The sequence below is a fragment of the Eleginops maclovinus genome, chromosome 19, assembly GCF_036324505.1.
Source record: "Eleginops maclovinus isolate JMC-PN-2008 ecotype Puerto Natales chromosome 19, JC_Emac_rtc_rv5, whole genome shotgun sequence".
Taxonomy (NCBI): Eukaryota; Metazoa; Chordata; class Actinopteri; order Perciformes; family Eleginopidae; genus Eleginops; species Eleginops maclovinus.
In genome coordinates, this window is record NC_086367.1 from 24,078,907 (window position 1) to 24,106,822 (window position 27,916).

The window sequence follows — 27,916 nt, forward strand, 5'->3', positions numbered from 1 at the left end:
CCGAGCTTACAAAAACAGGGAATATTTCAGGATGTTTTCAGACTTTCTAAAGCTCCTGTAAGTCACATAATAATCAGCATCTTAAATAAAGAATTACAAATAAAGTTTCTCTCATCCTGACACACATAGATTCCTGTGACGGGCCGAGTGGATGGCTGCATGCTCCCTGTCAGACGCTAACCCCCCCCCCCTCCACCACCATCAATCAGCACTAACGAGACCCTGGCGGCGTGACCAACAGAGGATCGTTCCTCCTGGGAGCTGTTGTCTGATTTACAGCCCGCAGAGAGAGTGAACCCTGAGAGCCAGAGATCAGGCGCTCCAGAGGATTCAAGACTTCTGTTAGCCTGTCTTTCAAAAGGCAATATTTCAGAGAGACTGCAAATACCTGAGAGGTGACGTCAGAAGTTTCCCAGAAAGCATCTTATTATCAGACGGTAGAGACATTTAACGTTCCTTTAGGAGTACTCACCATGTTGGGTAAATAATCGATTCTGATTGGTCGATATGGACATTTCAAAGGTCGTTAATACTCGATAACACACCTCTGTGCCAATCAGCCAACCGCAAGCATGTTTTTTGCACCTGATTCAGAGAGTATCAAGTCTCTCCTGATATGGAATTGGGTAAAATAAGTCAAATCTCAGTTTCTTTTCAGCATTTGAGGGAAGAGAAAGTGTTAAACCTGCTCTCAACTCTCCCTTTGGCAACCTGCAGATGTCTAGTCTCATAGAAACATGCAGAAACATGCAGGAAATGGGAATTTAGAGACTGAAAATAGCTAAAAACTGCATGTAAGTTTAATCAAGGGATCAATAATATAATTTACTGGATAATATAATGAATTTCCATCAAAAATAGGGATGCAGGATATTAGACTCTTCCCAATTATCCAATTTCACCTGACTGTACACATGTTTTGTGCACCTACAGCGGAGAGTATCAAGTCTCTCTTGATGTGGAATTGGATAAAAAAATTCTAAATCTCAGGGGTTTTTCAGCACTTTAGGGAAGACAAAGTGTTAAACCTGCTCTGAACTCTCCCTCTGACGACCCCCAGATGTCTGCTCTCATGAAAACATGCAGGAAATGTGAATTTAGAGACTGACAATAGCTAATAACTGCATGTGAGTTTAATCAGGGGCTCAGTGTGAGGCTGCAGGATGGAAAACATCACATGACGCAGCTTTATGTGCAGGAAAAAGAATTTCTCCTCACTGTTTCCACATTCCCTGCTTTGTGCACGCCGGCCCGTGACGCTCTGCTGCTTTTGTTCAAATAGGGCTGAGCAAGGTGCATGATGGGAGCCCAGGAATCTGATGACAGGAAGCATTTTGTGAAGCTGACATTACACATCCTATTATGCAACCTGGCAAACAGCTGCTGGCTTTTAACTGGAACTCAAACGTCACCAAACTTCCTAAGTGAAGCTCTGGGAGTGACATGCTTAAAAATCTTTACTACTGAGCAGTGTTTCAGAGGCATAAAGTTCAAATATGAACCTGAAAATGAGCAGAATAGGGCACCTTTAACTTTGTATGTTTATATAAATGTTTTTATTTTAATCTTTTTTTATTATCTTTTGTCGGACATTTCACTTAAAGTGTTTATTCATATTTTCAACAATTTAAAAAGTCTTATTTACACTTCATATAGTTTTTTATATTTGATATTTTTCTTAACTTAAAGTTATTTAAATATATGTTTTTCATATTTTTATAGCAAATTATTTCAACTTCTTAAGTTTATTTGATATTTTTATTTATTTGTATTTTATTTTTTTCTCAAATGGAAAACTATTTATGATACCCAACATCTTCTTGATTTATTGATTCGTTCTTCCTCTCCCTAGTTTGTCAGAGAAAGGAGGTTTGATTTTAACATATCAATTTAAGAAAACAAAAACTTTCCATTAAAGCTGAAGAAGTGCTGCGTGTGACGAGTGTATGCTACTTATCTGACCCTGCGTGTCTGAGCGGGACTGTGTGTGTGGGTGGGTGGATGGGTGGATGGGGTGTGTGCGATGGGAAAAGGGAGGCAGGAGGAGAAGGTACTGCAGTTCATAACCTTATAAGGACAAACACGGACAAATTACACCTGAATGCATCATTACAGCGAGAGAACGGCTGAAAACACTCAATCTGTGTGTGTGTGTGTGTGTGTGCGTGTGTGTGTGTGTGTGGTAACACAGGTCCAATGTTGTTTGAATAGAATGTGCAGCTTTAAAGGCACCTGAGACACCTGGGTCTGTACAGATCTCAGATAAGAGCGGAGCGGGGGTCAGGTTAAGACTTGCATTGAAGTCAAAATATTTGAAGCACTCTCCGACATGCTGTGTGTGTGTGTGTGTGTGTGTGTGTGTGTGTGTGTGTGTGTGTGTGTGTGTGTGTGTGTGTGTGTGTGTGTGTGTGTGTGTGTGTGTGTGTGTGTGCGTCAGTGTGGATTGCAAAAGAAAAATCCCCCACCTGAGCAATCATGTGTACTTCTTCAAAGCCTTTTTTGGCATTTTCTCAGAGATTAAAGTCTAGTTGAACAGACTCAGGTGAAAAGGTGTCTGGAGTCTGGGCATTTGAAGAGAGGATATACCTTCAGTTCCCGGGGTCAGAAAGAGCCGTCTGACAGAGAGGTAAAGAGGTGATGGGGAACTTAAAGAGGCCCTATTCTTCTTCTGTGGTGGTTTCCCTACCTGTCGTGTGGCTATAGTGCATGTAAAGGTCTGCAATGTCTAAAATCCCTCCATTTGACTCCGTTAGTGACATCACTGTCTCACATTTGCTAGCGCTCCAACACATTGTAGGCTAAAGGGGCGGGACATCTCTAAGCGGTTGAGCAATCAGAGCAGACTGGGCTCTGGTTTCAGACAGAGGGTGAAAAGAGGAGCAGTGTGAGAAAAATAAAGAGCTTTTTGAACATTAAAGCATTCAAAGCAGCAGTAAAATAGAACTCCTGTAGTTCAAATTTCAGTGTTTGTCAATGGACTCTGGTGCGCTTTTCTGGCAGCAAGGTTGAGCAGCGAAAATATGTAGAATAAAGCGTATAATTAAAGTGATAGTGAAGTGTCTCAAATACCTCCACAGCAGTGCATAGCTGAGCTTCCTGCTGGTGTGTGTTCCTGCAGGTAATAAACTGAAGTACCTCGTCTAAACACACTTAGAAACATCCCTTTAACGCTTCAGAGCCACGTGTTTATCACAGGAAGCAGCTCCAAGATGCAAATCCACTCATCATTTTGAATATCTCAATAAAAGTAATAATGTTTTTCTTGATGGGAAAAGCTTATCTGTTCATCAGCAGCCGAGCTGATTGCTGAAGTGTGTGTGTGTGTGTGTGTGTGTGTGTGTGTGTGTGTGTGTGTGTGTGTGTGTGTGTGTGTGTGTGTGTGTGTGTGTGTGTGTGTGTGTGTGTGTGTGTGTGTGTGTGTGTGTGACTTTAACACTCGTCATGTGGAGAGGATGAATAAAACATGTCCACTCTCTGCAGGATCATCAGATCAATGAGGGAGAAATATTCAGCTCATCAGAGGGAATATATTTACTCAAGTACTGATATTACGTGTAATGTTGAGGTACTCTTTCTGCTACTACATACTTCTACTCCACTCCATCTCAGAGGAAAATATTCTACTCTTTAATCACTACACATCTTAAAGCTTTAGTTGTTATGCAGGTTAGTCTCATTAACACAAAACAGGGCATTTTTCTGGTCTAAATTAGGCTCCGCCCATCTTCAGGTGAAAATCCTGCACTACACGTCTTAAAGCTGCTGAGTCAGGTATTGCACCTCAAACAACAAATAAATCCAGAGTTCCGGTTTATTTACTTCCTTTCCAGAAATCTCAGTCTCAGTGTCAGCCTGCTGCCTGCCACTCGTCCCCCGCAGACCCACCGGACATCCATCCCCTCTTTATTCTCCGTAAGCTGTCTCTGCCGTCTGACCAGACACCTGACCCCATCTCCATATCTCTGGACTCAGTAAACCCTTTCTGACCCACAGAGAGATTGTTTCCTGGCAGCACTTTAACATTTTACGGGGTGAATCTGTGTTTTGGTTTGAAGGGGGACGCCCCCAGAGAGAGGAGCAGAGACCCTGATACTGGTACATGTAATATTGTACATTAAACCAGCTCAATCATTAAGCCTTTATGAAGTCATTTAAATGAAGCATGTCCTTTACCAGCTGCAACAGAGGAACACTTACACACTTTTTCCCAGTCCCAAACCTCATTTGTCCCTCACAAATAGACATTCCTGATCCTGATTAAAGTGCATTTAGAATGCAGGACTTTAGCCTGTGACAGACCTCTTCTACTCTATGGTTCGAGTACTTTGAATACTTTCTTACACATCTATATGTAGTGTAAATATTGTCTTTACTCAAACCAGCCTTTATAAAAGTACTATTTGTGTCTCCTTTCTTTAAACAGATGCAGCGTTTACTCCAAAGAGTGGCTGGTATGTGTAAACTTGGTCATATAAACTGGCTTCCTGCCCCCCTGGTCATCCTGATGCAGGTCTACAGGTGTCCCTGTGTCCCTGTATATCGTGATCTCCACACCTGCATACCTCCCTCTGTCTCCCGCCCTCCCTCACTCCCTCCCTCCCTACAGACCGGTAGCAGCCGATGACATAATCCAGGAAGCTGGGAGCAGCAGAGAAACTTAAAGGGGGAAAAGTTTTCCAGCAGCACAGAGAGAGGGGCCGATTATTACCATTTTTGGGCACACGCTCGCTCCCATGCAAGCCCAGCCCAACAAACCACAGCGCGCTCAGATTCCTCGCAGCGGAGGGAGGAAAAGAGAGTAGAAGAAGTAACACCCCTTCTCCAAACTGGCCATTCATACTCCTGACGACGCAGGAGAGAGAGCTGCAGCTCGAGGAGGAGGGGGGGGATTCAGGGCTCGTTAAAGAAAACCAATGGATGTCTTTAACGAGCCGAGTTAAACCAGGTTATGGAGCTCAGGTTCATCCAACCAATCATCCAAAGTGAGGAGTTTAAAACAGGAAGAAGTGGAAGAAGTCCCTTAAAACACGCAACATGTAGCTTATTGGTTTTATTTACAACATGTATATAGTTCACTTGGTTTTATGTCTTATTATATTAAACTGCATTGTTGGAAGACCCGTTAGCTACCAATAATAATAATAAAACAAATGAATAAATGAAGGGAATGTTGGGTTTCATAAAATGTTTTCCATTTGAGATTTAAATTTAAAAAACGTAAGAAGTTGAAGTAAGACTGCAGAAGTTAGAGGAAAGTCTCACATAAAAGACCGACTATATTCAGTGCTGTAATAACATAAATAAGACTGGATTACCCAGAGGCTTTACTTGAGTAAAAGTACCAATATATTATTGTCAAAATACTTCATTACAAGTATGTGAAAATACAACGACTGGAAAATCACCAAACCTAGAGTATAAACATCTCAGAAGAGAAATTAAAACTGTGAAAAGACGTCGAGTAAAGGAGAATATGCTTCTACTCCAGACTGTTGTCCACAATCTACACAAACTCCTGCAGAATCCGCGCGCAAAACCTCCAAACTGCTTAGTTAGGGGGACGCAAAATGAGCCTGGGAGGGGGTTAGCTTGTCTCTCTCACACACACACAGTATACACACACACACACACACACTTAAGCGCGGTCTAATCCACGTCGCATCATCAGATGACAGGAGGGGCAGTGAAGCGCGTGGCTGACATCTGTTGCTCTGGAAAGGTGGGCGTCATGTCCAGTTTTTAATCGCCCCCCCCCCACACACACATACACACACACATACACACACACACACACACACACACACACACACACACAACAGGACTCCTCAAAATGTGTGTTTTCAAAGATATGAGAGGTGAAAAGTTTTGCAGAACAACCAGAAACCAGCACAGGTGATCAGCAGAGCCTTAATGAGGTTTATAATTAAAGCCAACAGAGCGCACCGTCCAGATAATTAACCCGGGGAGCTTCCTTATTATCATCCTCATAAAGGGGGGGGGGGGGGGCTTTACTAAAGTACTGTACTTCTACTCCACTACAGTTCAGAGGTAAATGGAGTACTTCAGTTACCTTACCTATAGTTACTTTACAGACCTGGATTACTGATGGTAAATATAATCTCCCTTAAATCAGACTGTAGTTCACCTGCAGTAAATCCAGCAGCTACCCTGCAGTATACAAAGCCATTCAAACTAGCTGCACCTTTACCAGCTCTGAGAACACTTTAATGATCAATCATTATAAAACATATCAGAGATATTATTCTGAAATGGACCAATCAGACAATGACTACTTTTACTGTCGCTACTTTAAGTACATTTAGAGGAGAGTACTTTCTACTTTCACTGGAGGAACATTTAGAATACTTTCACTGTGACAGAGTATTCCTACACTCTGGTACTTCTACTTTACTCAAGTACAAGACCTGAGTACTTCTACTTTACTCAAGTACAAGATCTGAGTACTTCTACTTTACTCGAGTACAAGATCTGAGTACTTCTACTTTACTCAAGTACAAGACCTGAGTACTTCTACTTTTACTCAAGTACAAGATCTGAGTACTTCTACTTTACTCAAGAACAAGACCTGAGTACTTCTACTTTACTCAAGTACAAGATCTGAGTACTTCTACTTTACTCAAGTACAAGATCTGAGTACTTCTACTTTACTCAAGTACAAGATCTGAGTACTTCTTTACTCAAGTACAAGATCAGAGTACTTCTACTTTACTCAAGTACAAGACCTGAGTACTTCTACTTTTACTCAAGATCTGAGTACTTCTACTTTACTCAAGTACAAGATCTGAGTACTTCTACTTTACTCGAGTACAAGACCTGAGTACTTCTACTTTACTCAAGTACAAGATCTGAGTACTTATTTTACTCCAGTACAATATCTGAGTACTTCTACTTTACTCAAGTACAAGATCTGAGTACTTCTACTTTTACTCCAGTACTAAATCTGGGTACTTCTACCTCTGATGATCATCCTCCTCCAGACCCCCCCCCCCCCCTCATTTCCGCACCTTTACTCCTGAAAAGGCTCGTGAGTCTCACCTTTCTCTGCTGTTTCTCCCATGCAGGATCCAGGAGCAGATCCCGATCCCAGTCATCCTCCTGGTTCATGTAGATCTCCCCATCGTCCTGGTCCTGATCCATGTTATACATTTAGACTGCTTTTTGAATCTCGATGCTGGGTTTTTTCTTCCTGCAGCTCGGCTCCGCCACGCATTCAGAGTCGGTTTATGGATGAAATTAACGGTCCTCCCCCGGCTTCTTCTTCCTCTCTTTCTGTCTGTCTCGCCCTCCCTCTTTCTCTCTTTCTCCCCCCGAACACTTCCTCTTTTCTCTCTCTTCTATGCGGTAGTTTTTCAGCAGCTCTCCGCGGAAGGCGAGGAGCGACAGACGCAAAAAACTTCTGCTTCAGACAAAATTGAATCGATAGCCGACCGAGCGCTGTGATTGGATGCCTCGGGGAGCACATGACCCGCCTCCTGGGAGCTGATTGGCTGCCGGGGCTGTCAGTCCGTAGGCTTTATAGCCAAGGTTCTGAGGTTTGACTGTCGAGGATAACACACATGTAACGCGTTACTCACGGAAACCTTCCAAGAACTATTTTATATACATTTCAAATTGTGCTGAGAAGCTGTTTTGTTAATAGGTTTGTTTTTTAATTTTATTTAGATTTTATTTTTGGATAATTCAGCAAACAAAAAACTCATGCACATTAACACATACATATATTTATATATATATATATTGTAATTCCAATATATTTAAAACCTTTTTTCCCCAGGTGTCATTCTGATACTGATTACTGTACATGATAATGTTAACCTAATTAATTGATTAATTTTATTAATGCATTTGTAAATGACTTTAAAGGAACATTTGACTCGTAAATTAAGGATTTGTATATCAATTATTCACCTAATTTTACTTTGAATTCTTGCAGAATTTCCCGTCTTTATGCTAAGCTAAACTGCTGACACGTCACCACCGCTAAGCTAAAGGCAGCTAATGTTGGGCTATAGAGGAACTACAGCATGGTCACATGACTTCACGCCACCACTGCTAAGCTAAAGGAGGATAATGTTGGGCTATAAAGGAACTACAGCACGGTCACATGACTTCACGCCACCACCACTAAGCTAAAGGAGGCTAATGTTGGGCTATAAAGGAACTACAGCACGGTCACATGACTGCACGTCCCCACCACTAAGCTAAAGGAGGCTAATGTTGGGCTATAGAGGAACTACAAGCACGGTCACATGACTTCACGTCACCACCGCTAAGCTAAAGGAGGCTAATGTTGGGCTATAAAGGAACTACAGCACGGTCACATGACTTCACGTCACCACCGCTAAGCTAAAGGAGGCTAATGTTGGGCTATAAAGGAACTACAGCACGGTCACATGACTTCACGTCACCACCGCTAAGCTAAAGGAGGCTAACGTTGGGCTATAAAGGAACTACAGCACGGTCACATGACTGCACGTCCCCACCACTAAGCTAAAGGAGGCTAATGTTGGGCTATAGAGGAACTACAGCACGGTCACATGACTTCACGTCACCACCACTAAGCTAAAGGAGGCTAATGTTGGGCTATAGAGGAACTACAGCACGGTCACATGACTTCACGTCACCACCGCTAAGCTAAAGGCAGCTAATGTTGGGCTATAAAGGAACTACAGCACGGTCACATGACTTCACGTCACCACCGCTAAGCTAAAGGAGGCTAATGTTGGGCTATAAAGGAACTACAGCACGGTCACATGACTTCACGTCCCCACCGCTAAGCTAAAGGAGGCTAACGTTGGGCTATAAAGGAACTACAGCACGGTCACATGACTTCACGTCACCACCGCTAAGCTAAAGGAGGCTAACGTTGGGCTATAAAGGAACTACAGCACGGTCAGATGACTTCACCTCACCACCGCTAAGCTAAAGGAGGCTAATGTTGGGCTATAGAGGAACTACAGCACGGTCACATGACTTCACGTCTCCACCGCTAAGCTGAAGGAGGCTAATGTTGGGCTATAAAGGAACTACAGCACGGTCACATGACTTCACGCCACCAGACCAGGAAGTAATGAAATGCTGACTAATTTCTGGGTTTGAGGACTCATTCCTGAACCACTCGGATCTTCTCATTAAATCTGGATTTGTCTCACATGACTCAACGGACGAATGAAGAAACCTAAATATGGAACATTCCTGTTGAATTAAAGGAAATGTTTTTCTCCTTTAACAGCAGGTATTTATCCGGTTACATGCTCACTATTCACATTCTGAATGTCCACGAAAACCAGTGGATTCCAACAAACGTTAGTTTTAGAAGGTGACCCTGGCTTTAAATATTTTGGCACGTCCACGTTACAGACTCCTAGTCATTGAGAAAAGAAAGGTGAGTCAGAAAGAGGCTCCTCTAAACACCAGGAGGGAAGTCCAGGTCTGTCTGCCTTGTAAGGTAAACTGACTCTCTCCCTTTCCTCTCTCTCTCTCACACACACACACACACTCTCACTCTCTCTCACTCTCTCTCTCACACACACACACACACACACACACACCCACACACACACACACACACACACACACACACACACACACACACACACACACACACACGGGATAGCCCAGCAGTCAGGAGAAAGTGGAGCACTCTTCCATATATGGACAAACTTCCAAGGGTGAATGTTTGGGAACGTGATGTCACCGTGCTGGTGAGGAAACTGAACCACAGAACAAAACCAAAAGTAGCTGACTGCAGCTCGTTAGTCACGGGGGTAATTACACACTTTTTTCCATTAGCTAATTAACTTATACACATTTAACAAAAAAACAGGGACATTCATTCCATTCAAATTAAACTATTGGATTTATATAATGTTCATTATCCACGGCTCCATTTCATTCTGGTGTCTTTGATTAATGGATGATTTAATTAGCTTTTAAGTGGATTTGCAAAATGCATTTGAAGCAGTTCACAGCATCTGTGTAAGGCTGTAAGAATAGCTAGCTTTATGCTAAATGTTCATGGTATTTATGGGACAGTATTATCCGACTAAAATGAGTATTTACCAGGCTAAAGCTAGTAGCTATGAGAGGCTACTGATGTCATTAAACTTATGTAAAAGTTTCTACTAGTATTAAGAAATCTAGAGCAATTCAACATCTTATTACAAAAACGTTTTTGTGACATTAATCTGAAGTAAGTCAGGCTACACGTTTACCTAGCGTCTGTGTAAGGCTAGGCTAAGAAGCTTTGTGCTAAATGCTAACGCTAGTAGGCTAACATGCTCACAATGAAAACCTATCAAATTCTGCTCCTCAAAAAACTCTAACATGTAAAAATATGAAACCATTTAACAATCGGTAGAAAAATGTTCTTGTGGCTTTTATCTGACTTAAAGAAGCAACAATTGTGCTGAGAGTTTTTGCTAGGAGCTAGTTGAAACTACTTGCACAACAACAACAACAACAACAACAACAACAACAACGCAGAGTGGAGCCATGTGGTAATGTCAGTAAGCAAACATGGTCACACTGAAAACGTTTTTTAAATTGTGCCAAAAACCTTTCAATGTTAAAAAGTATAAAGACATTGAACACTATAACACAAAAACTGTAGCTACAGAACTCTACAGCTAGCAGGCTAGTTGAGGCTACTATGGCAAAGTGATGCATTGAGCTAAATGCTAATGTCAATAAGCTAACATGCTCAAATGAATCAAATCTGCTTCAAAATAAAACTCTAACATGTAAACATGCAAAGAACCATCTTTGCATCAAGACAATGCGTTAATATGACTAAAATATGTAGAAACATCAGCTAGCCGCTCTGTGAGGCTACTTAAGCTAAACTATTAGGTAAATGCTAATATCAAGTAGCTCACAAACATGCCATAAAAACAAATCAAAAGTTATTAAAATGACATCCTGGGGGAAACATGAGCATCTGTACTTAATTCCATAGTAATACATTTAAATATTTGATGAGATATTTGAGCCTTTACAAAAGTGTTGGATCAGGTCCACGCTAACGTAGCTAATAAAGCCTTTAATTGTAACATTTATATTCAAAGTGCTAATGAGTATTTCCATTCTGTCATTTAAACACACAGCCGTGCTAAAAACAACCTCGATCCGACCCATAAAGCAGGAGATTTTAAATTGGCCAGCTGACAAAGACTGCAAATGGTGGCTTATTAAAACGCATCAATTAACTCATTATAATTACACCCACTGAAATGGGTGTAATTATTCTGGTGGCACACTCCGGGCTGCACAGTTTGGTACCAGTTTACGTCAACATCGTGCCATTCAGCAGAATCCCAGAATACCCTGAGAGGATTCAGTACAGAGAGTCGGGTCGTGTGAAGAGCCGGTACATCGGGCTTCGGTCTGGAAACTTCCCAAAGTATTCCAGTCATGCCGGGAGGGGGAATTCTTAAATAGTTGTTAAAGCTGAGCCATGTATGGGATGCTGAGCAGAACGACCAGGATGAACCCCGGAGTTGTACATGTGTTTGGGTTTGTGGTTAAACACCATCAGAGGCCAAAGGGAGGAATGTGAGGAGAGTTTTCCTACGTTATATGATGCAGCAGAGACCGGGGTTAAATACAGGATCTGACTTAGGGGATAGTTTATCTCCAGAATGATCATTTGTACATCAGTTACTCCCCATGTCTCCCCCGTGAACGAAAAACCCTCAAAATGTAGAAAAGTCTTGATTCATTTAAGTAAATTGGCAAAGATCTATCCTCCTTACTTCATAAACATGACCTTTTTTAAAAAAACTCAAACCTTTAACACAACTGCATAAACAACATCATGCTTGCACACATTTTCTATGAAATGACTGAAAAACAAAATTTCTGTGGAAGAAAAGTATAAAACACTATGGTATTAATAACTAAATCAAAGCAAAACACTTGGCGCAATAAGGTGGAGTCCAAACAATGCAAGCACATTTAAATGTTTATATATCTGATCAACTGAGTGACATATGTACTGAAAGTATTTACAGTGAATTGTTAGTGTCAAAGGTGTTTTAAATAACGTGTTGGAAGAAAAATGAGGTTTTCTTCATGAATTAAAGGAGACATTTGCTTCCCCTGCTCCTCTGGAGAAGTCCTTGAGTCTTGTGGTTGTTCTGACCTACAGCGAGTGGAAGGGCGTCGCTGCAGAAACACAGTTCACCTCCCCTGAATAAATACAGATAAAAGAAAGTCTATTGTGCTGGAAGTCTGGGGCTGGATTTTAAATGGGACAAGTAGAGCGTTCTTAAGCTGTTTGATAACGAGAGAGTACATGGGATTTATTTACATTCAGATTTATTCTACTTTTAAAACTGTTTTACTTATTCTATATTATTTATCATACTTTCTCATAAATCTACTGTATTTATCTTCTCTTATATTTCAAATTCATTTTTCACTACTATTTATGTATTTTCTTGTCCGTATGATTCATAGTATTTTCATAATATACGGTATTCTTCTCCTATTTGGACTTTCTTTCTTGAATGTATTATTCCTTTTGCATCTTTGTTTCTTGTACATATTTAAAGTTTTGGTTTAATATAATTATGCATTTATTTATTACCATTTCTATAAATTATTAATAGTATTGTTTATATTTCCTGTGAATAAAGTATAGTATTATATATATACTATTTTATCTTACAGTTGTATTTTTTTACTATATTTCTTGATCATATTTTGTATTTCTTTATTACTATTGTATTTTTATTTTATTTGTACATATTTCTTTTGTCGTTGTATTTTTAAAATATTTATTGATATTTCTTAATTTTTGCAATACTTTATTTGGCTGTGTTCTGCAGCAATTCACCAAAGCAAATTCCTTTCATGCAAAAAACTATCTCAGATTAGTATTTGTATAATTAACCTATGCTTATCGCTGCAGCTTCACACCTGCAGCCTCTAACTGTTAATGATTAACCTGAAGCAGACGCACTGCAGTCTGAATGCAAGCAGGATTACAGCACACACACTCTGCCTCTTTGGATACACACTATAACATAACTCGCCCGGGGGGAGCACGGGGTTAAATGAAGGGTGTCTACTTCCTGCAGATAAGTGACGGCCACACTCAGGAAATTATTCTGACAAGAGCTCAGAACAAACAGCCTGATAACCCCGACTGCGGGTTCAGATCAGCCACGACACACTGGAAGAGGAGTGTGTGAGGAGGAGTGTGTGTGCAGTGTGTGCAGTGTGCCGAGTTTGTGGAGTGTCTCTGCAGACGGGACAGCAGCTTGTTGTTTCCTCTGACGGTGACTTCATGTGTTTGACAGACAATCGTGGCTCAGTTTGGGGGATGGTGGGTCGGACAGACTGTCTGTGGGGGAGACCCTCGCACAGTCATGGTTCATGATGCTCCTGTACTGTCTGTTTAAAGAATACTAAATTACAGTAAGATACTAAATAAATACATTGAAAAAGTATAGATAATACATCAGAAATATATAATTAAATATGACAAATAAAGAAATATTATAAATCTAATAAATAAAACAAGAATATAATAAAATGAGAAACAAATTAACAATAAATATAATAGAAATAGGAATAATAATAAAACCTTCATATATATATATAATATAATATATATATATGAAGGTTTTATTATTATTAATCCTTGCAAATACTTTTCCATGAAAAAGGGCAGATAAGGCAGTTTTTCAGCCTCTTAAATATTTCTGCTTTTTAATTCAGAACATAATCGATATGAAGTCGCAGCTCTAATGTGAATCCTCATTTTAATTCTAAGAAGTATATTTTTTAATTCAGCTCCTAATAACAACTCCATCCTTGACCTCTCCTCTTAACAAAAGCAAAATACAGTTCTTCTATTCAGTAAATAAAATATTCCTCTCGTCAGCGGTCGTTGCTCGAGGTCACGGCCGCTCAAACACATCCCATTCACACAGATCTGTGTCACCATGGTGACGGACAGCAGGCGGTGGTAATAACTTGTTTTCAGACGGAGAGAAAGTGAATTATGTTTCAGTAAAAGAAAAGACCCTGAGGAAGAAGCAGCAGATTTTTATCACTGGAGAACAAAGTGATTCTTTAATTGCATGAAAACAAAAGCGAGCGCCGGCGGCATCATCCACGCTCCGGCAGCCGGAAGTCACTTCAAATTAAAATCAGATTTACACTCAGCGTGGAGAAATTAAAACGCTGCAACACTTTCCGGCTCCGTAGAAACAGAGGAGCTCTGAACACTGAAAATAAACACTGTCACTAAAAACTCCTCCTCATCAACAATACCTCACTTTCTTTCACGAATCATCTCTGGTTCAACCAAAGTCTGCTTAGTAACTCAATTAACCACTCCTTGAGGTTCTCTGACATCAAAATGATTGAGTTTGAGACGTTTAAAAGAAAATCTGAGTTATAGAAACCCATAAAAACACTTCTTTCTAAGTGAACATTTATAACGACCTCCGAGTGTTTTCAAATGTATTCTTCCAAAGGAATAATGACATTCAGCAACGAATGTTTGTAGTTTCTTAACGTCTTCAAGTGAAAATCAGTGAGTTTCAGACGTATAAAAAGGAAAATCAGAGTTATAAAAACCCCCTTTCTCTCCGAGCCGTTATGTTTTACATTTCTTCTCTGAAGGAGAGCCGCTCTCTTCCGACGCGACTCGAGTCCGTTTCAGAGCGCTCTCCCTCGGAGGCCGGGAGTCTTCCTCTGAGTCCGAGGAGGTGAGGAGGCTCTCTCTCAGGACCTCCTCTCTGGTGGGGGGAGGAGCTGCAGTCCGGTGTTTCCCGTTAGCTCCGGGGCTCGAGCTGCTGCCCGCCTCTCCGCTGTCAGATCCCACCTTATCTCCATTCCGGTGTCCGTCCTCCTCCGGGCTTAGACACACAAAGTCAGACGGGCTCAGCTCCTCTTCCTCTTCCTCTCTGGGCTTCTGCACCTCCCCGGATGAAGAGGAGGTCAGGTCGTCCACAGTTATGGACGGGTAGCTGCAGGAGTCGAAGGCGGAGAACAGCGGCGTCGGGTCGGGTCGATCCTCCGCTCTGGAAACCACGTTCAGGCGTCGCATCACGTTGCGCCTCCTAACCGCGCTGCGCCGCTCCTCATCCTCACTGCTGGAGCTGGAGGAGGAAGAGGAGGAGGAGGCGACGGCGGCGGGGAGCGACGGCGAGGAGGAGGAGGCGGCACTGGAGAGCGTGGCGTTGTCTCGGGGGCTTGGTGAGCGCGGCCGCGGCATCGGGTCCAGCCAGAACTCACTGGAGTCCGAGTCCTCGTTCACCAGGAAGCCCGAGGCGTGGCGCTGGTTCCTCCGTCTCCTCGGACGCTCCTCCGTCACAGGCGAGGAAGACGAGGAGTTCTCAGAGTCGCTGTGAGGAGCAGCGGCAGCAGCTGGAGGAGGAAGTGTCGGGGTGGTTCTGGTGGTCCGGCGGCCGCGGGCGTGCAGCTGCATGATGGCCTCCTCGCTCAGGTCTGAGTCGGAGTCGGAGCTCCAGCCCTCGATCTCGCGGCGCACCAGCGAGTCGAAGAAGGCCATCATGCGCGGGTCCTCCTGGATGGACTGGCTGACGTAGTCGTGGGAGAGGCCGGAGCCCGAGTTCAGCACCAGCGAGATGTACTCCTCGTGAGTGTACAGGCTGCGGGACTTATCCTCCACCCGGCCCTCCAGATCCCCCAGGCTCTCCGGCTGCTGGTACGGACTCCACGCCTGAGGGGAGGGAAAAGATTTAATGTTCAGAAAGCTCTTTATTTTGCTCATACTGCCTGTGCTGCAACCCCCTCTGGAGGAAACACAGGGATTTGATCCTCTGCAGACCATTTACATGCACTCAAACCTCAAAAACACACTACAGGAGAGGGAACACCAGCTTTCAGTGTTTGTAACTTCATGGTCTCACTCGCTCTGGATAAAAGCATCAGCTGAATGCCATATGCAAAAAGACAGTGTCAGTTTGACAGACTGTCTCTTGGATCACTGAACACCTGGACCTGGATCAGCTTTCCTTCTGTTCAGAAAATGTACAGACGGAGGATTGTGTTTCTGTGCTGACAAAGAGGCTGAACACTGTTGGGTGAACAGTTCCTCCTCTGACTCATGGATAGTACACTGTTTGTGATGACCAACATCTGAGGAAATCTGATTACCTGAGAGAGCCTTTCACACATAGGGATCAGGGTTTTGTCTAAACCTGGAAACAGAATTTTTCTAAATGTCGACTTTGAATTTTACGATTTTCTTTCAAAATGTTTTTTTACATTTATTTTATCCTGAATGTCAGACGGCAGAGACAGCTCGGGGGACGAGTGGCAGGCAGCAGGCTGACACTGAGACTGAGATTCCTGATTTTACTCTCCTTTTTTCTGGAGAGGAAGTAAAGGAACCGGAGCTCTGGATTTATTTGTTGTTGGAGGTGCGATATATGACTCAGCAGCTTCAAGACGTGAAGACCGTATTATTTCCCGCTTCGCTCTGATGCAGGATAAAGTCGGAGGGATATTATTTGATATAAGCAGCACCACAGTAGGTATCTTGACACGTTAGGTTAAAAACAGTTTATCTGAAGACCAGAGGAGCTGTTTTATTTCTCTTCTCACTCTCATTTTCAGCCAGAGTTCAGAAAAACAGTGTGTTTCTGATAACAAAACAACATGTGTTCAGTTTCTATCAGCACAGGATATCTGAGTGACGAAATCGAAATGAGTCGGCCAAGAAATCAGAGGAGGGAAACTGAGCCAACATCGTGACGCTGCGACTCAGAGAGCACAGAGAGCACGGGGTTTAAAGAATAACAGCTGATATTCAAGTAGTGTGTGTAACGAGGAGGCTTTTTGTCAATGAACAAAACAGATCAAAACAAATGCCTCATTTTAATTACAAAAGGAAAACCTGCTGTAGGGCCGCGTAAAAGCCCAAATAATGATCTGAATTATTTTTAATTGATATACAAAAATCATAACAGTAATAATAATGTATAATTATATCTGTTTTGAATTATTATTACTACCTTGGTACAATGTCTGTACACATTGAAATTCTATTGGCTAGCGCTCCAACACATTGTACGTGAGGCTAGGGGGCAAGACGTGTCTAAGCGGTTGACCAATCACAGCAGAGAAATGAAATAAATATACTTAATTATATCTTACATATTTAAAAACAGTTCACTGTGAAATGAGTGGCGTTTTTAATTATGAATTCATATTAAATGACATTATTGTCTCTTTCTGGTCGTTTTGGGATTTTCAAAATAAAATATTCCAAAGCTATGAATCTGAATCAGATGTTTAGAATACAGTGGCCCTTCAAAATAAAATACCTACGTCTCTTTACGGTAAACACAGTGCTGACGTCGACTCACCTTGATGACTTTCTCCACGCCGGAGGAGCAGATCATGTAGGTGTGAGGGTTGAAGCGCACCTGGTTCACGATGGACCGGTGGCCCTTCAGGACCATGAACGCCCCGTTTACCACCCGGCCTGCGCCCCCTTAAAGAAGGATCATCATGAGGGGTTTATTTTAAAACAAAACACAGTGGTCATTAAAAAAGGTAATGTGATCCCCAGTAAGACCATCAGTCTGTTCCCAGGGCACATATTTTCAGAGTGAGTAATCCGTGGAAAAAATGAAACCCATAAACGTGTAAAAGGTGGAGTGGAATTCCTGGATGCATTTCTGGGATTTTCTTCCCAGAGTTATTAAATTGGACTCAACAGGGAATTATTTTGAACCTTTTCGAGGCGATCAGGACGTGTTATGTGATCTAAATAAGGTACAAGTAAATAAAAATAAACCACTATAATTAATCTTTAATTACATCCTAAAAAATAAAGCTGATTTTTCCTTTAAAAATGAATAAAAATGAAGAAGAGTTCTCAAAAAAGTGTAGGTTAATTCCTGAAAGAATTCACTATATTTATTATTTAATTGTAAAAAAAAAAAGAAGCTTATTTTTCATTAAAAAATAAATAAAAATGAATTATATTTTATATTTTTCATTATATTTATTTTATAATAAACCCTTAAAAAAGTGTAGATTAATCCCTGAAAGTGTCCAACATATGGGTGAGTGATGTAAAAAATGTAAAAATAAAAACCAGAATATTTATTCATTTATTAAATCCTAAAAACCTTTTTAAATATAGCAGATTTTTCCTCAAAAATAAGTAGAATTCCCCACTTTTACATGTTTTACTATATTTATTCTGAAATTAAATCCTCAAAAAATGTAAGTGAATATCTGAACGAGTCCAAAGAAAACTGGATGTGTGAAAACCAATAAAAAATACTAATAAAATTGAGTTCCTCACAGGCTTCTGGGTCCTTTGGGATTTTCCACATGTAGAGGTTGAAGTCGTCGGAGCCAGACAAGATGTACTGAGGAGGAAACAGAGGCATGTACACACACACACACACACACACACACACACACACACACACACACACACACACACACACACACACACACACACACACACACACACACACACACACACACACACACACACACACACACACACACACACACACACACACACACACACACACACACACACACACACACACACACACACACACACACACACAGTGTGTGAGGCTGGTCTGGTATCGTGGGTCTGACCCGATGATCACTTCCTGTTTGCCCCTCTGTATTACTCTGTGTAACTCATGGCTCCACTCAGACCTGTCACTGCAGGTAGGTGACACACACGGGGGGGGGGTTTCTTATACACACGTATGTAACATGAAGGAGGAACAGAGTGTGTGTACTGAGAGAGATGTCTGATAGCAGCAGCAGGTTTAGATCCTGAGTGGATTAAGAGATAATGGGCCCCTGGGAACAGACGTGAGAAAGGCCCCTCTGCTTCAATGTGGTTCAGCTGTGTCTCTATGAGGTCTTTGGTGTCAGTTTCAGTTGTAATTTAATGTCTCTGTAGTAGCTGAATGTCTCTGTGGTAGTTGAATGACTCTGTAGTTGATTTCTGTATCTTAGAAATGGTTAGTACTGGGATCTGCGTCTCACAGGAGGACAGGAGCAGCATGAATGTCTCTGCGCTGATAATAAATCACATTACTGCTGCTGTGGCTGCAGGGCTGAACGCTGAACACCTGCAGCTCAGAGGAGACGTCAGGCAGGAATGTGACACCAGCTCTTCTTCCTCCTCCTCTTCATCACGCCTGTGTGCTGCCTCTCTGATCTCACATCTAACTGAGAAAATCCTCCAGACTGTGAGACTACAGGAGGACTGAACCGCTGCTGCTGTGAGAGCGGGAGAGCGTTTCCTAAAGGAGGACTTCACCTCGGAATGTAAAGACTCCACGAGAACGAGATCTTGAACCTGTGCTTTATAATCCGAGTCTCACTTATACATTCATCTTATCTGAGAGGCTTTTCTGTATTTGTTTCGCCCTTTTTGTAGCAGTACTTTTAAGTAGTTTTGTGTCCCTTAATAATCATTGTGTGAAATCTGGAGTAATTTTGCTTCTTTTTGTAGCATTTTCTTACTTTTACTAGTAATTTTGGGACTTTGTGGTCATTTGCAGATTTGTAGTCGTAATGTTGTGACGTAAGCAGTAGCTTAGTTGATTGTACGGCTCATTGTGACTTTTCTTATAGAATTTTGTGACTATTTCTGGTCATTTTGTGACCTTCTGTTGGCGGTCATTTTGTGTCTTACAGTCCAAATGTTGTGACTAAAGTTGACTTTTATTATTCTAAAACACCGTAAAGCTTTTACTTGAAAGAATTTTAGATTTTCTTTATACATATTTGTGTATTTATATCAGTGATCCAATGTCTTTTATCCGTTAGTCACTAAAACTGTTTTTCCCGTTGCAGCAGCTGACCCTCCTCCATCACTCGGGCAGCACAGGATAGCTTTTTACGTCTTCTTGACACCAGAGAATAATGCTAACATAACAAACGTGTCTGCAGGGTGAGCTCATGTCTGAGGAAGAGGAGGAGGAGGAGGAGGAGGAGGAGGAGGAGGAAGATGAAGCACAGCAGGAACTCATTTATTCTATTTTTATCTCCACTGCTCCCACAAGTTCCTAACGTTTTAAAGACACAGGTAAAACAACGTCTGCACGGTTTGATTTCATGCATCAGAAGCTCAATCCCCCCCCCCTGAGAGAGATATATATCATGCATTATATACAAGGTTTTGATTTCATGGCTGTAACAGCACATGGGTAATATTAGACATCCTTCCCTCTGTAACTCTCACACTACAGCTCACCGCTTTCACTTTAAGTACAAAGTTAAAATGCAACTACTTTCTACAGTTAGATAATGTCTCGTGTACCATTTTAGTATTTTAGATGCAGAAATTTGGTCTATTAAAATGTGTTGCAACATATTGTGTATTAATTAGAAACATGTCTTGCTACTGTTAGTGTAAATATTAACTGTGGATTTCTTTTTTTCTAAACACATTTATTACATACAACATGTTGTTATTATTATTATTATTGTTATTATTGTTATTATTATTATTATTGTTATTAATAATAACATGTATTAGTTTTTCTATTTCTTGTCTTTTTAAGATTTAAAATGTCTTTTTTATTTCTTCAAAATATATATATTTTTTAATCCTTGTGTTTTATTAATTACAATTATTTTAAATAATAACATATTTATAAACGTATATATATATAATAAATAGTATTTATTTATCCTATTTTTACGTTTGAAAATGTGTATTTAAATGTCCGATTACTAAAATGCTCTAATTACCATAAATACTAATCATAGTAATAAATAAAGAATACTAAATAATAAACGTTCCTTCCAATTCTGCACGGCTTGTTTTACTTTGGATCAAATATAGAACCTATCTAATTTGACTTCCCTCACCAGGCTTCCTCTCCCTCTCCGTGCAGGAATAACGGTGTTTGAATTATCTAAAGATCAGCTGCTCATAGTGTCGATGATATTTGTATTATGTGGAGGATCTGAGGACCCACCTGGTCCCGGTCCCCGGCGAAGCAGCAGCTCTTCATGGTGCAGGAGTTGAAGTAGCCCTGGTTGTCGAACTGGAAGCTGGGCAGGCGGGAGTGCAGCTCGTAGAGGACGGGCGGCAGGCGGCGCCTCAGAGCCAGCAGCTGAGTCCCGGAGCTGTTGAAGCGGACGCTCATCGCGCTCTGCAGAGACATGCTGCCACCGTAACGCAGCAACGAACTGAGGGAGAGGAGAGGGAGAGGAAGAGGAAGAGGAAAAGGAAGAGGAGAGGAGAGGGAAGAGGAGAGAAGAGGAAGAGGATAGGAAGAGGAGAGGAAGAGGAGAGGTGAGGAGAGGAAGAGGGAGAGGAGAGGAGAGGAAGAGGAGAGGAGATGAAAGGAGAGAAGAGAAGAGAAGAGAAGAGAAGAGAAGAGAAGAGAAGAGAAGAGAAGAGAAGAGAAGAGAAGAGAAGAGGAAGAGGAAGAGGGAGAGGAGAGGAAAGGAGAGGAGAAGGAAGAGGAAGAGGAGAGGAGAGGAGAGGAGAGGGAAGAGGAGAGAAGAGGAAGAGGAGAGGAGAGGAGAGGTGAGGAGAGGAAGAGGGAGAGGGAAGCGGAAGAGGAAGAGGAAAAGGAAGAGGAGAGGAGAGGGAAGAGGAGAGAAGAGGAAGAGGATAGGAAGAGGAGAGGAGAGGAGAGGAGAGGAAGAGGGAGAGGAGAGGAGAGGAGAGGAGAGGAGAGGAGAGGAGAGGAGAGGAGAGGAGAGGAGAGGAGAGGAGAGGAGAGGGAAGCGGAAGAGGAAGAGGAAAAGGAAGAGGAGAGGAGAGGGAAGAGGAGAGAAGAGGAAAAGGATAGGAAGAGGAGAGGAGAGGTGAGGAGAGGAAGAGGAAGAGGGAGAGGAGAGGAGGAGAGGAGAGGAGAGGAGAGGAGAGGAGAGGAGAGGAGAGGAGAGGAGAGGAGAGGAGAGGAGAGGAGAGGAGAGGAAGAGGAGAGGAGATGAAAGGAGAGAAGAGAAGAGAAGAGGAGAGAAGAGAAGATGAAGAGGAGGAGAGGAAGAGGGAGAGGAGAGGAAAGGAGAGGAGAAGGAAGAGGAAGAGGAAGAGGAGAGGAGAGGAGAGGGAAGAGGAAGAGGAAGAGGGAGAGGAGAGGAAAAGAGAGGAGAAGGAAGAGGATAGGAAGAGGAGAGGAGAGGAGAGGAGAGGGAGAGGATAGGAGAGGAAATCATTAGAGGAAGAGGAAATCATTTGAGGAAGAAATACATTATTCCTAAATAAAACAGGACGTGTTATAACGGAGGACTTCTTTAATATGTGTGTTTTGAATGAAGACATAATGCATCCTAAACTTTATTCAAGTCAACATTTTCTATAAATAAATATATAGTTTAAAATAGTTGTCATGGTGATTACCGTGACAGCCAACACCTTCTACAGAGTAAACAGTTCTTTTATATCTTGAATCAAATGTTTTGTTTTGTTTGTCGTCGGGCGACATAAATCACGTTTCATCTAGCAAAATCATAAACGATGAAAAATAAAAAGGTGTTTGATAAATAACCGGAGACCCTCTTTAAACACGGTGTGAGCCGCTCAAAAACACGGCTCACATTCTTAGAACATGTTAAGTCCCTCCAGTTGGAGTCGCCCTCATTGGCTGAGTCGCCCCCCGTGCTGCAGCAGCTCTCAGAATGTCTTCATTATTTTGTTGTTGTTTGTTGTTGTCTAATTGCTGCTGTGATATGTGAGCAGTGAGTCTCAGTTTGCTTTAGTTGGACATGTTGTTATTGATGCGTTACAGAAACCTAATCTGAGAGCGTGTGTACACACACACACACACACACACACACACACACACACACACACACACACACACACACACACACACACACACACACACACACACACACACACACACACACACACACACACACACACACACACACACACACACACACACACACACACACACACACACACACACACACTAGTTAACAGTAAGAGAACAGCGCCACCTGCTGGACAAACGAGGAGGAAGATAGATTTATTTTATTCTCAGACAAACATTTCTTTTGTTGCCATTTTCCGAACTGATAAAGAGAAAATATTATCAATTATTTTATTTATTTTTCTACTTTCTTACAAGATGCTTTTAAAAAAATTATGTTTAATGTTTTCTAATTATAATATATTGTTTTATTGCCTCCACTGTGTTTTAGTTCCGTGCCAAAACACTTTCATTTCATTTGAAATGTATTTCTGTGTATTTCACGGGTCTCAGGGGTGTATTACTCTCAGTGACTCTGCAGTAAAGCCTCTTCTCCCCACAGGAAATCTTCTCCTCTGTAATCTGGGTCAGGTGATAAACTTCAGAAGCAGGTTCATTAAAAGCGTTACCTGCGAGGTTTCCGGATGTCCCATAATCCCACGCCCTCCTTAGAGTTGGCGGTGGCGATGAGCCGTGGCTCCACCGGGTTGAACATCACGCTGTGGAACGCAGACGGGTAGCTGGCCAAGCAGAACGGCTCTACAGGAGCAGGAGATCATTTTACAAGATTATACACACTTCAAGTCCTTTACTTGTCCCACAGCGGGGAAATGCACATTGGTACAGCAAAGGTACACTGCTGAAAATAGGCCAAATTAAAGAGTAGACTAAAATATTGAATAAGAAAGAAATCAGGTACAACCAAGGTATAAAAATATGAATCAACATTACAAAGTTAGGAACTAGCAGCCAGTAAAACCATATCTTCTGCAGTTTTATTCTACAGCAGTGTTTTTATTTAATTATCTTTCATTTAATTTTAGTTTATTATCTAATGAATTATTTTGGCAGTTTTTTATGTATTTATTTGATAATGATTTATTTATTCAGATATAGATGCATTTATTTTATTCCCCATAATAACTTAATAAATGCTGTTGGATTAAGAGATGCTAAAAGACATGTTTTTTTATACTGACAATCAAAAATGTATTAATGTTTATAATAAAATCGAGCCAGAAAATTTGATTCAAGACAATTTGAATCCTGAATGTTAAAGGCTTTTATTTAGAGACACACCTCCACTAACACAGGAGTGTGTAAACATGTGTGTGTGACTTTTATTTCACACTGTGCTGCAACATAAATAAAAGCTGGCTGCTGGACTGATGACTGCAGAATGTATTATTAGTCCATCACGGTCACAGGGAAGCTCCAGAAATACAAAGACGTCATGCAAGCTGATCCGCTGCCGTTTTATCAACAGGTCTCACCGAGTCCCTCAGGAGATTCTACACAAGCTTTCAATACCTTAAACCGGGGCTTTAAACACACTACCTCTCCTGTAGAGTGTTCTATAGGTTTGTGTGCATGTAAATGGTCTGCAAAGGCTCAAATCCCAAAAAGTTCCGGAACAGTGACATCACTATGGAACACCAGCGCTCCAACACACTGTACGAGATAGGCTAAGGGGGCGGGACATCTCTAAGCAGGTGGACCAATCACAACAGAGCACAGCCAGCTAATCAATCAGAGCAGACTGGGCTCTCTTGACGATTACCTGAACATGAATCCATAACAAAGTGACTGAAACAGCAGTATGTTGCATTTAAGTGCTGTCGGAATAATTGGAAAAAAGAGATCCCATTGGGAAAATGAACATAAACGCAGCTTAAAGTAAAATAACTAACTCAAAAAATCAGATGAGAGATTGTTAATGGACCGGATCAATCAGCACTACCAGTGACCAATAGAAGTACCTTTAAAATACGACCAATCAAAGCTTTACAGGAACAAGAATACCTCCTGCAACACAAACACGGCAAAAATCTTCTCTGTTTATAACTATGTGCTTTTATTCTACATGCCCTATGCATCACCCGCCTCCTGCGGAACGTACCTGCACTGGGCGGCTCGCGGGTGTCCCAGATCAATACGCGTCCGTCGTCAGAGGAGCTGGCGAACACGTTGTCGTTCACCGGGCTGACGGACAGACTGTACACGGCGTCGATGTGCAGGAACACGTTCACCGTTTCCATCCTGTAGCAACAACAATCACACACATGTTGTTAGTGCAGAGCAAACACAGCTGCTACAGGCTGGGACTATATCCAGGACGTCTTGATGCAACAGGTATTATTATTATTGTGTCGTTTGACCCACCTCTCCACATCGTGAAGAATCACCTGTTCATCATTTCCTGCAGAACAAACAAACAGAGGTTCAGAAAGTGAAGGATGCAGGATAAACAACATCCTCAGTGTTAAAGATGCAACACAAGCTTTCATGATAGCAAGCTTGTGATATCCACAACATCTCCTCCTCCTCCTGCGACCGAGCTAGTTAGATAATTATCTATGATTAGATCTTTATACACCCTTATCAATACATTCCTCTTGAGATTTTTGCATAGCTGCAACTTCACAATGCCCAGTAAGCAGCATTGACCACATACCTACCAATTTAGCCACTCTAACATGATAGAGAACCTTTCTAAAAAACATTCAAACATAAAAATACTGAATAAAATTCAATTTAATAGAAAATAATATGATAATAATCAGGTGTGTTTTTACAGCTGCAACTAACAGATTTATAGACATCTATTTGATTTATAAAATATCACAAGAAAGTGAGAAATGTTCCTCAATTCCTCAAAATCTGAGAGAATTGTTTTGTGAGTTAAAAACTAAAATAAATTCACTATAATATAATAATAATAAGCTGCAAGTCTTTATATTTATGGGTGAAAACAGCATTATTTGATGACAAAGTACTGTTATAATTAAACCGTTGCAGCTCACGCCTCTTTCCACTGCTATGTGCATGTCCCATATGCATTTTCTAATATTTACTTCACACTTTGGTAATTAATTCTAAGGGAATTCACATTCCATAATCAGATCTACCTTTTACTGCACAGAAAACACCTGCCCAGGACGAGAACTACACTCTGTTGTTGTTGTTGTTGTTGTTGTTGTTGTTAAGGAGCAGATGTAGTGTTTGTTTGTTCCTACCTCCAGAGAAGACCTTCCTGTTGGTGCTGTCGAAGGCGAGGCAGAAGATGTTGGACAGATGTTCGCCCTTCAGCTTCACCGGTTTGGAGCGAGCGTGGAGCGCTTCCTCCATGTTCCACAGCAGGACCCGCCGGTCGTCTCCTCCTACCAGAGAAGAAGGATTTACAACAACAACTTAAAGAAAAGCCAAGTAAAGATTGATGATGCCTTCTCGGATTGGATGCTAATATGGGATAAAAACGTATCTAGTAAAAGTAGACTATTGGCATAAAAATGTACCTGAAGGCAAATGTAAAGCTTCAATAGAATGGCTCATTTCAGATTAAGAAATATGTTATATTGTTCAATGATAACAATGATTGAAGCATGAGTGTGTCCACCCCTGTATTGTTGCATGAGAACAATAACAACAATAACAATATGTAATGAAAGGTCCTCGAAATAAAAGCAAATAAATAATCAAAACGACATGCCTCATCTTGTTATACTAGGCCAGAAGATGTTTTTTAATCCTCTCTGGACGTAATCACCACTGTAGTTTCAGGAGGCAGCCTTTAATAAACCCAACACCCGATAATAACGTCCCTTACACCGGCAGCAATGTTAGTTTCTGGGCCGACATGTGTGACTCAGGTCCGGGGAACTGCTGTACTCAGAAGCCGCTGCAGGCTGTTTGACGTTAGCCAGCTAGCATTAAAGGCTAAGCTAATTTAGCATAGCTTGAGTGGTTTCATCTGACTGCCAAGCTAATAATAATAACAACAACAATAAGACTTTCTTTATATAGCAACGTCCATGCAAGATGCAGCTCAAAGTGCTTTACAGAGCAAGACAAGATACATCACAATAACACTGAGTAAACATTAATGAATTAGTAAAAGAGTAATGCCTTGTCTGATATATTTCTGAATATTTCTGTAGATTAGTGAGATTGTATATTGTATTCAATTGAATCAACATGTGTATTATTCATATAGTGATGTGTGTCCTTTCTGTGTGAATTTGTATACTAGCTGCTAAAATGTTCATTTTATTATATCTGTAAATTTATTGTATCTTTCAAACATTTTTTACTTGTCTGTAATGTTTGACAACACTGCTGCTGAGACAAACTATGTTCCTAATTTGGGATGAATAAAGTAGTATCTATCTAAGTTATTAAAAACAAACAGAAAGAGTTAGATCACAAATTATTTTTTTTTAAAAAGGCTAGTTACTGTTAGCATGGTAGCACGAAACGCTGAGCTAAATTAGCATAGCTTGAGTGTTTTCCCCCTATGGTTTCAGTGGACTGCCAGGCTAGTTAGCGTTAGCATGCTAACACACTAAACTCATGAAGAAGAAGGGGTTTGTCACCAGAAACCAGCCATTCCCCTCCGTTGTTTGAGAACTCAATGGCGTTGACGCATCCGAAGTGACCGAGCATGTCCTTCTTGAAGAGGCTGGTGCAACCAGCCATCCTGCGCCTCTGGAACTCGTCCTTCAGCAGCGGCTGTCCGGTGAGCTCTCTGCGGGACAGAAAGCCCACCGAGGACCGCATCCCGCAGCCCTGCAGCTGCTTCATCATGGGAGAAACACTGTCTGTTACACCGGCTGCTGCTGCTGCACCCTGCGGGACATGTAGTCTTGTTGTGGGGCTGGATGTGTGTTGGGTCTACATTCTGCTGGAAGAATCTCCGGTTGTTTTGTAGCTCCTCTCTCGGTGAGTCTCAGTCCCAGCGGCGGCTTCCTGCTCCGGGGGAGGATCTCTCTCTCTCTCCCCCTGCTGTCACTCAGCACCACCGGACAGACCTTTAATTCACATGCACCACATCTAATCTGCGTTTTAACTTTCAGTAAATACACATTTGTATGAGTGTTTAAAGCTAGGAATAAGGAGAAAACTAGTAAGCTTTATCAAAATGTTCTGTACAATTGTTATTGTTCTCGGAATAGCTAAAGTACAAATGTCCATATAAAGTAAAG

The 27,916-nt window shown here is 41.6% G+C and overlaps 2 protein-coding genes and 1 long non-coding RNA gene across 8 annotated transcripts in view; 1 reads left to right on the plus strand and 2 right to left on the minus strand.

Moving 5' to 3' along the window:
- The window catches only part of actn1 (actinin, alpha 1), a 48,011-nt gene extending 40,580 nt beyond the window's left edge, over positions 1-7,431 (minus strand). For 2 of the 5 annotated variants that reach the window (XM_063908786.1, XM_063908782.1), the window contains exon 1: positions 7,057-7,430. In XM_063908786.1, the coding sequence (XP_063764856.1) occupies positions 7,057-7,167 (111 nt within the window). In that variant the 5' untranslated portion in view covers positions 7,168-7,430. Of the gene's footprint in view, positions 1-7,056 lie in introns of all 5 variants that reach the window. The other 3 variants (XM_063908785.1, XM_063908784.1, XM_063908783.1) reach the window with 2 other exon arrangements.
- LOC134881330 (uncharacterized) overlaps positions 1-27,916 on the plus strand; it is a 253,336-nt gene that overhangs the window by 130,290 nt on the left and 95,130 nt on the right. The window lies entirely within an intron of this gene.
- dcaf5 (ddb1 and cul4 associated factor 5) lies at positions 14,073-27,875 on the minus strand. 2 transcript variants are annotated; one of them, XM_063908556.1, is made up of 9 exons: positions 27,308-27,875; positions 25,952-26,095; positions 25,098-25,134; positions 24,835-24,974; positions 23,345-23,474; positions 20,982-21,195; positions 18,323-18,389; positions 17,373-17,491; positions 14,073-15,721 (listed from the first exon to the last, which is right to left on the minus strand). In XM_063908556.1, the coding sequence occupies exons 1-9, from the start codon at positions 27,516-27,518 to the stop codon at positions 14,633-14,635; spliced, it is 2,151 nt and encodes a 716-aa protein (XP_063764626.1). In that variant the 5' UTR covers positions 27,519-27,875; the 3' UTR covers positions 14,073-14,632. The 2 variants fall into 2 exon arrangements, with proteins under 2 accessions (XP_063764626.1, XP_063764625.1); XM_063908555.1 differs by having other exon boundaries at positions 17,373-17,500; positions 27,308-27,869.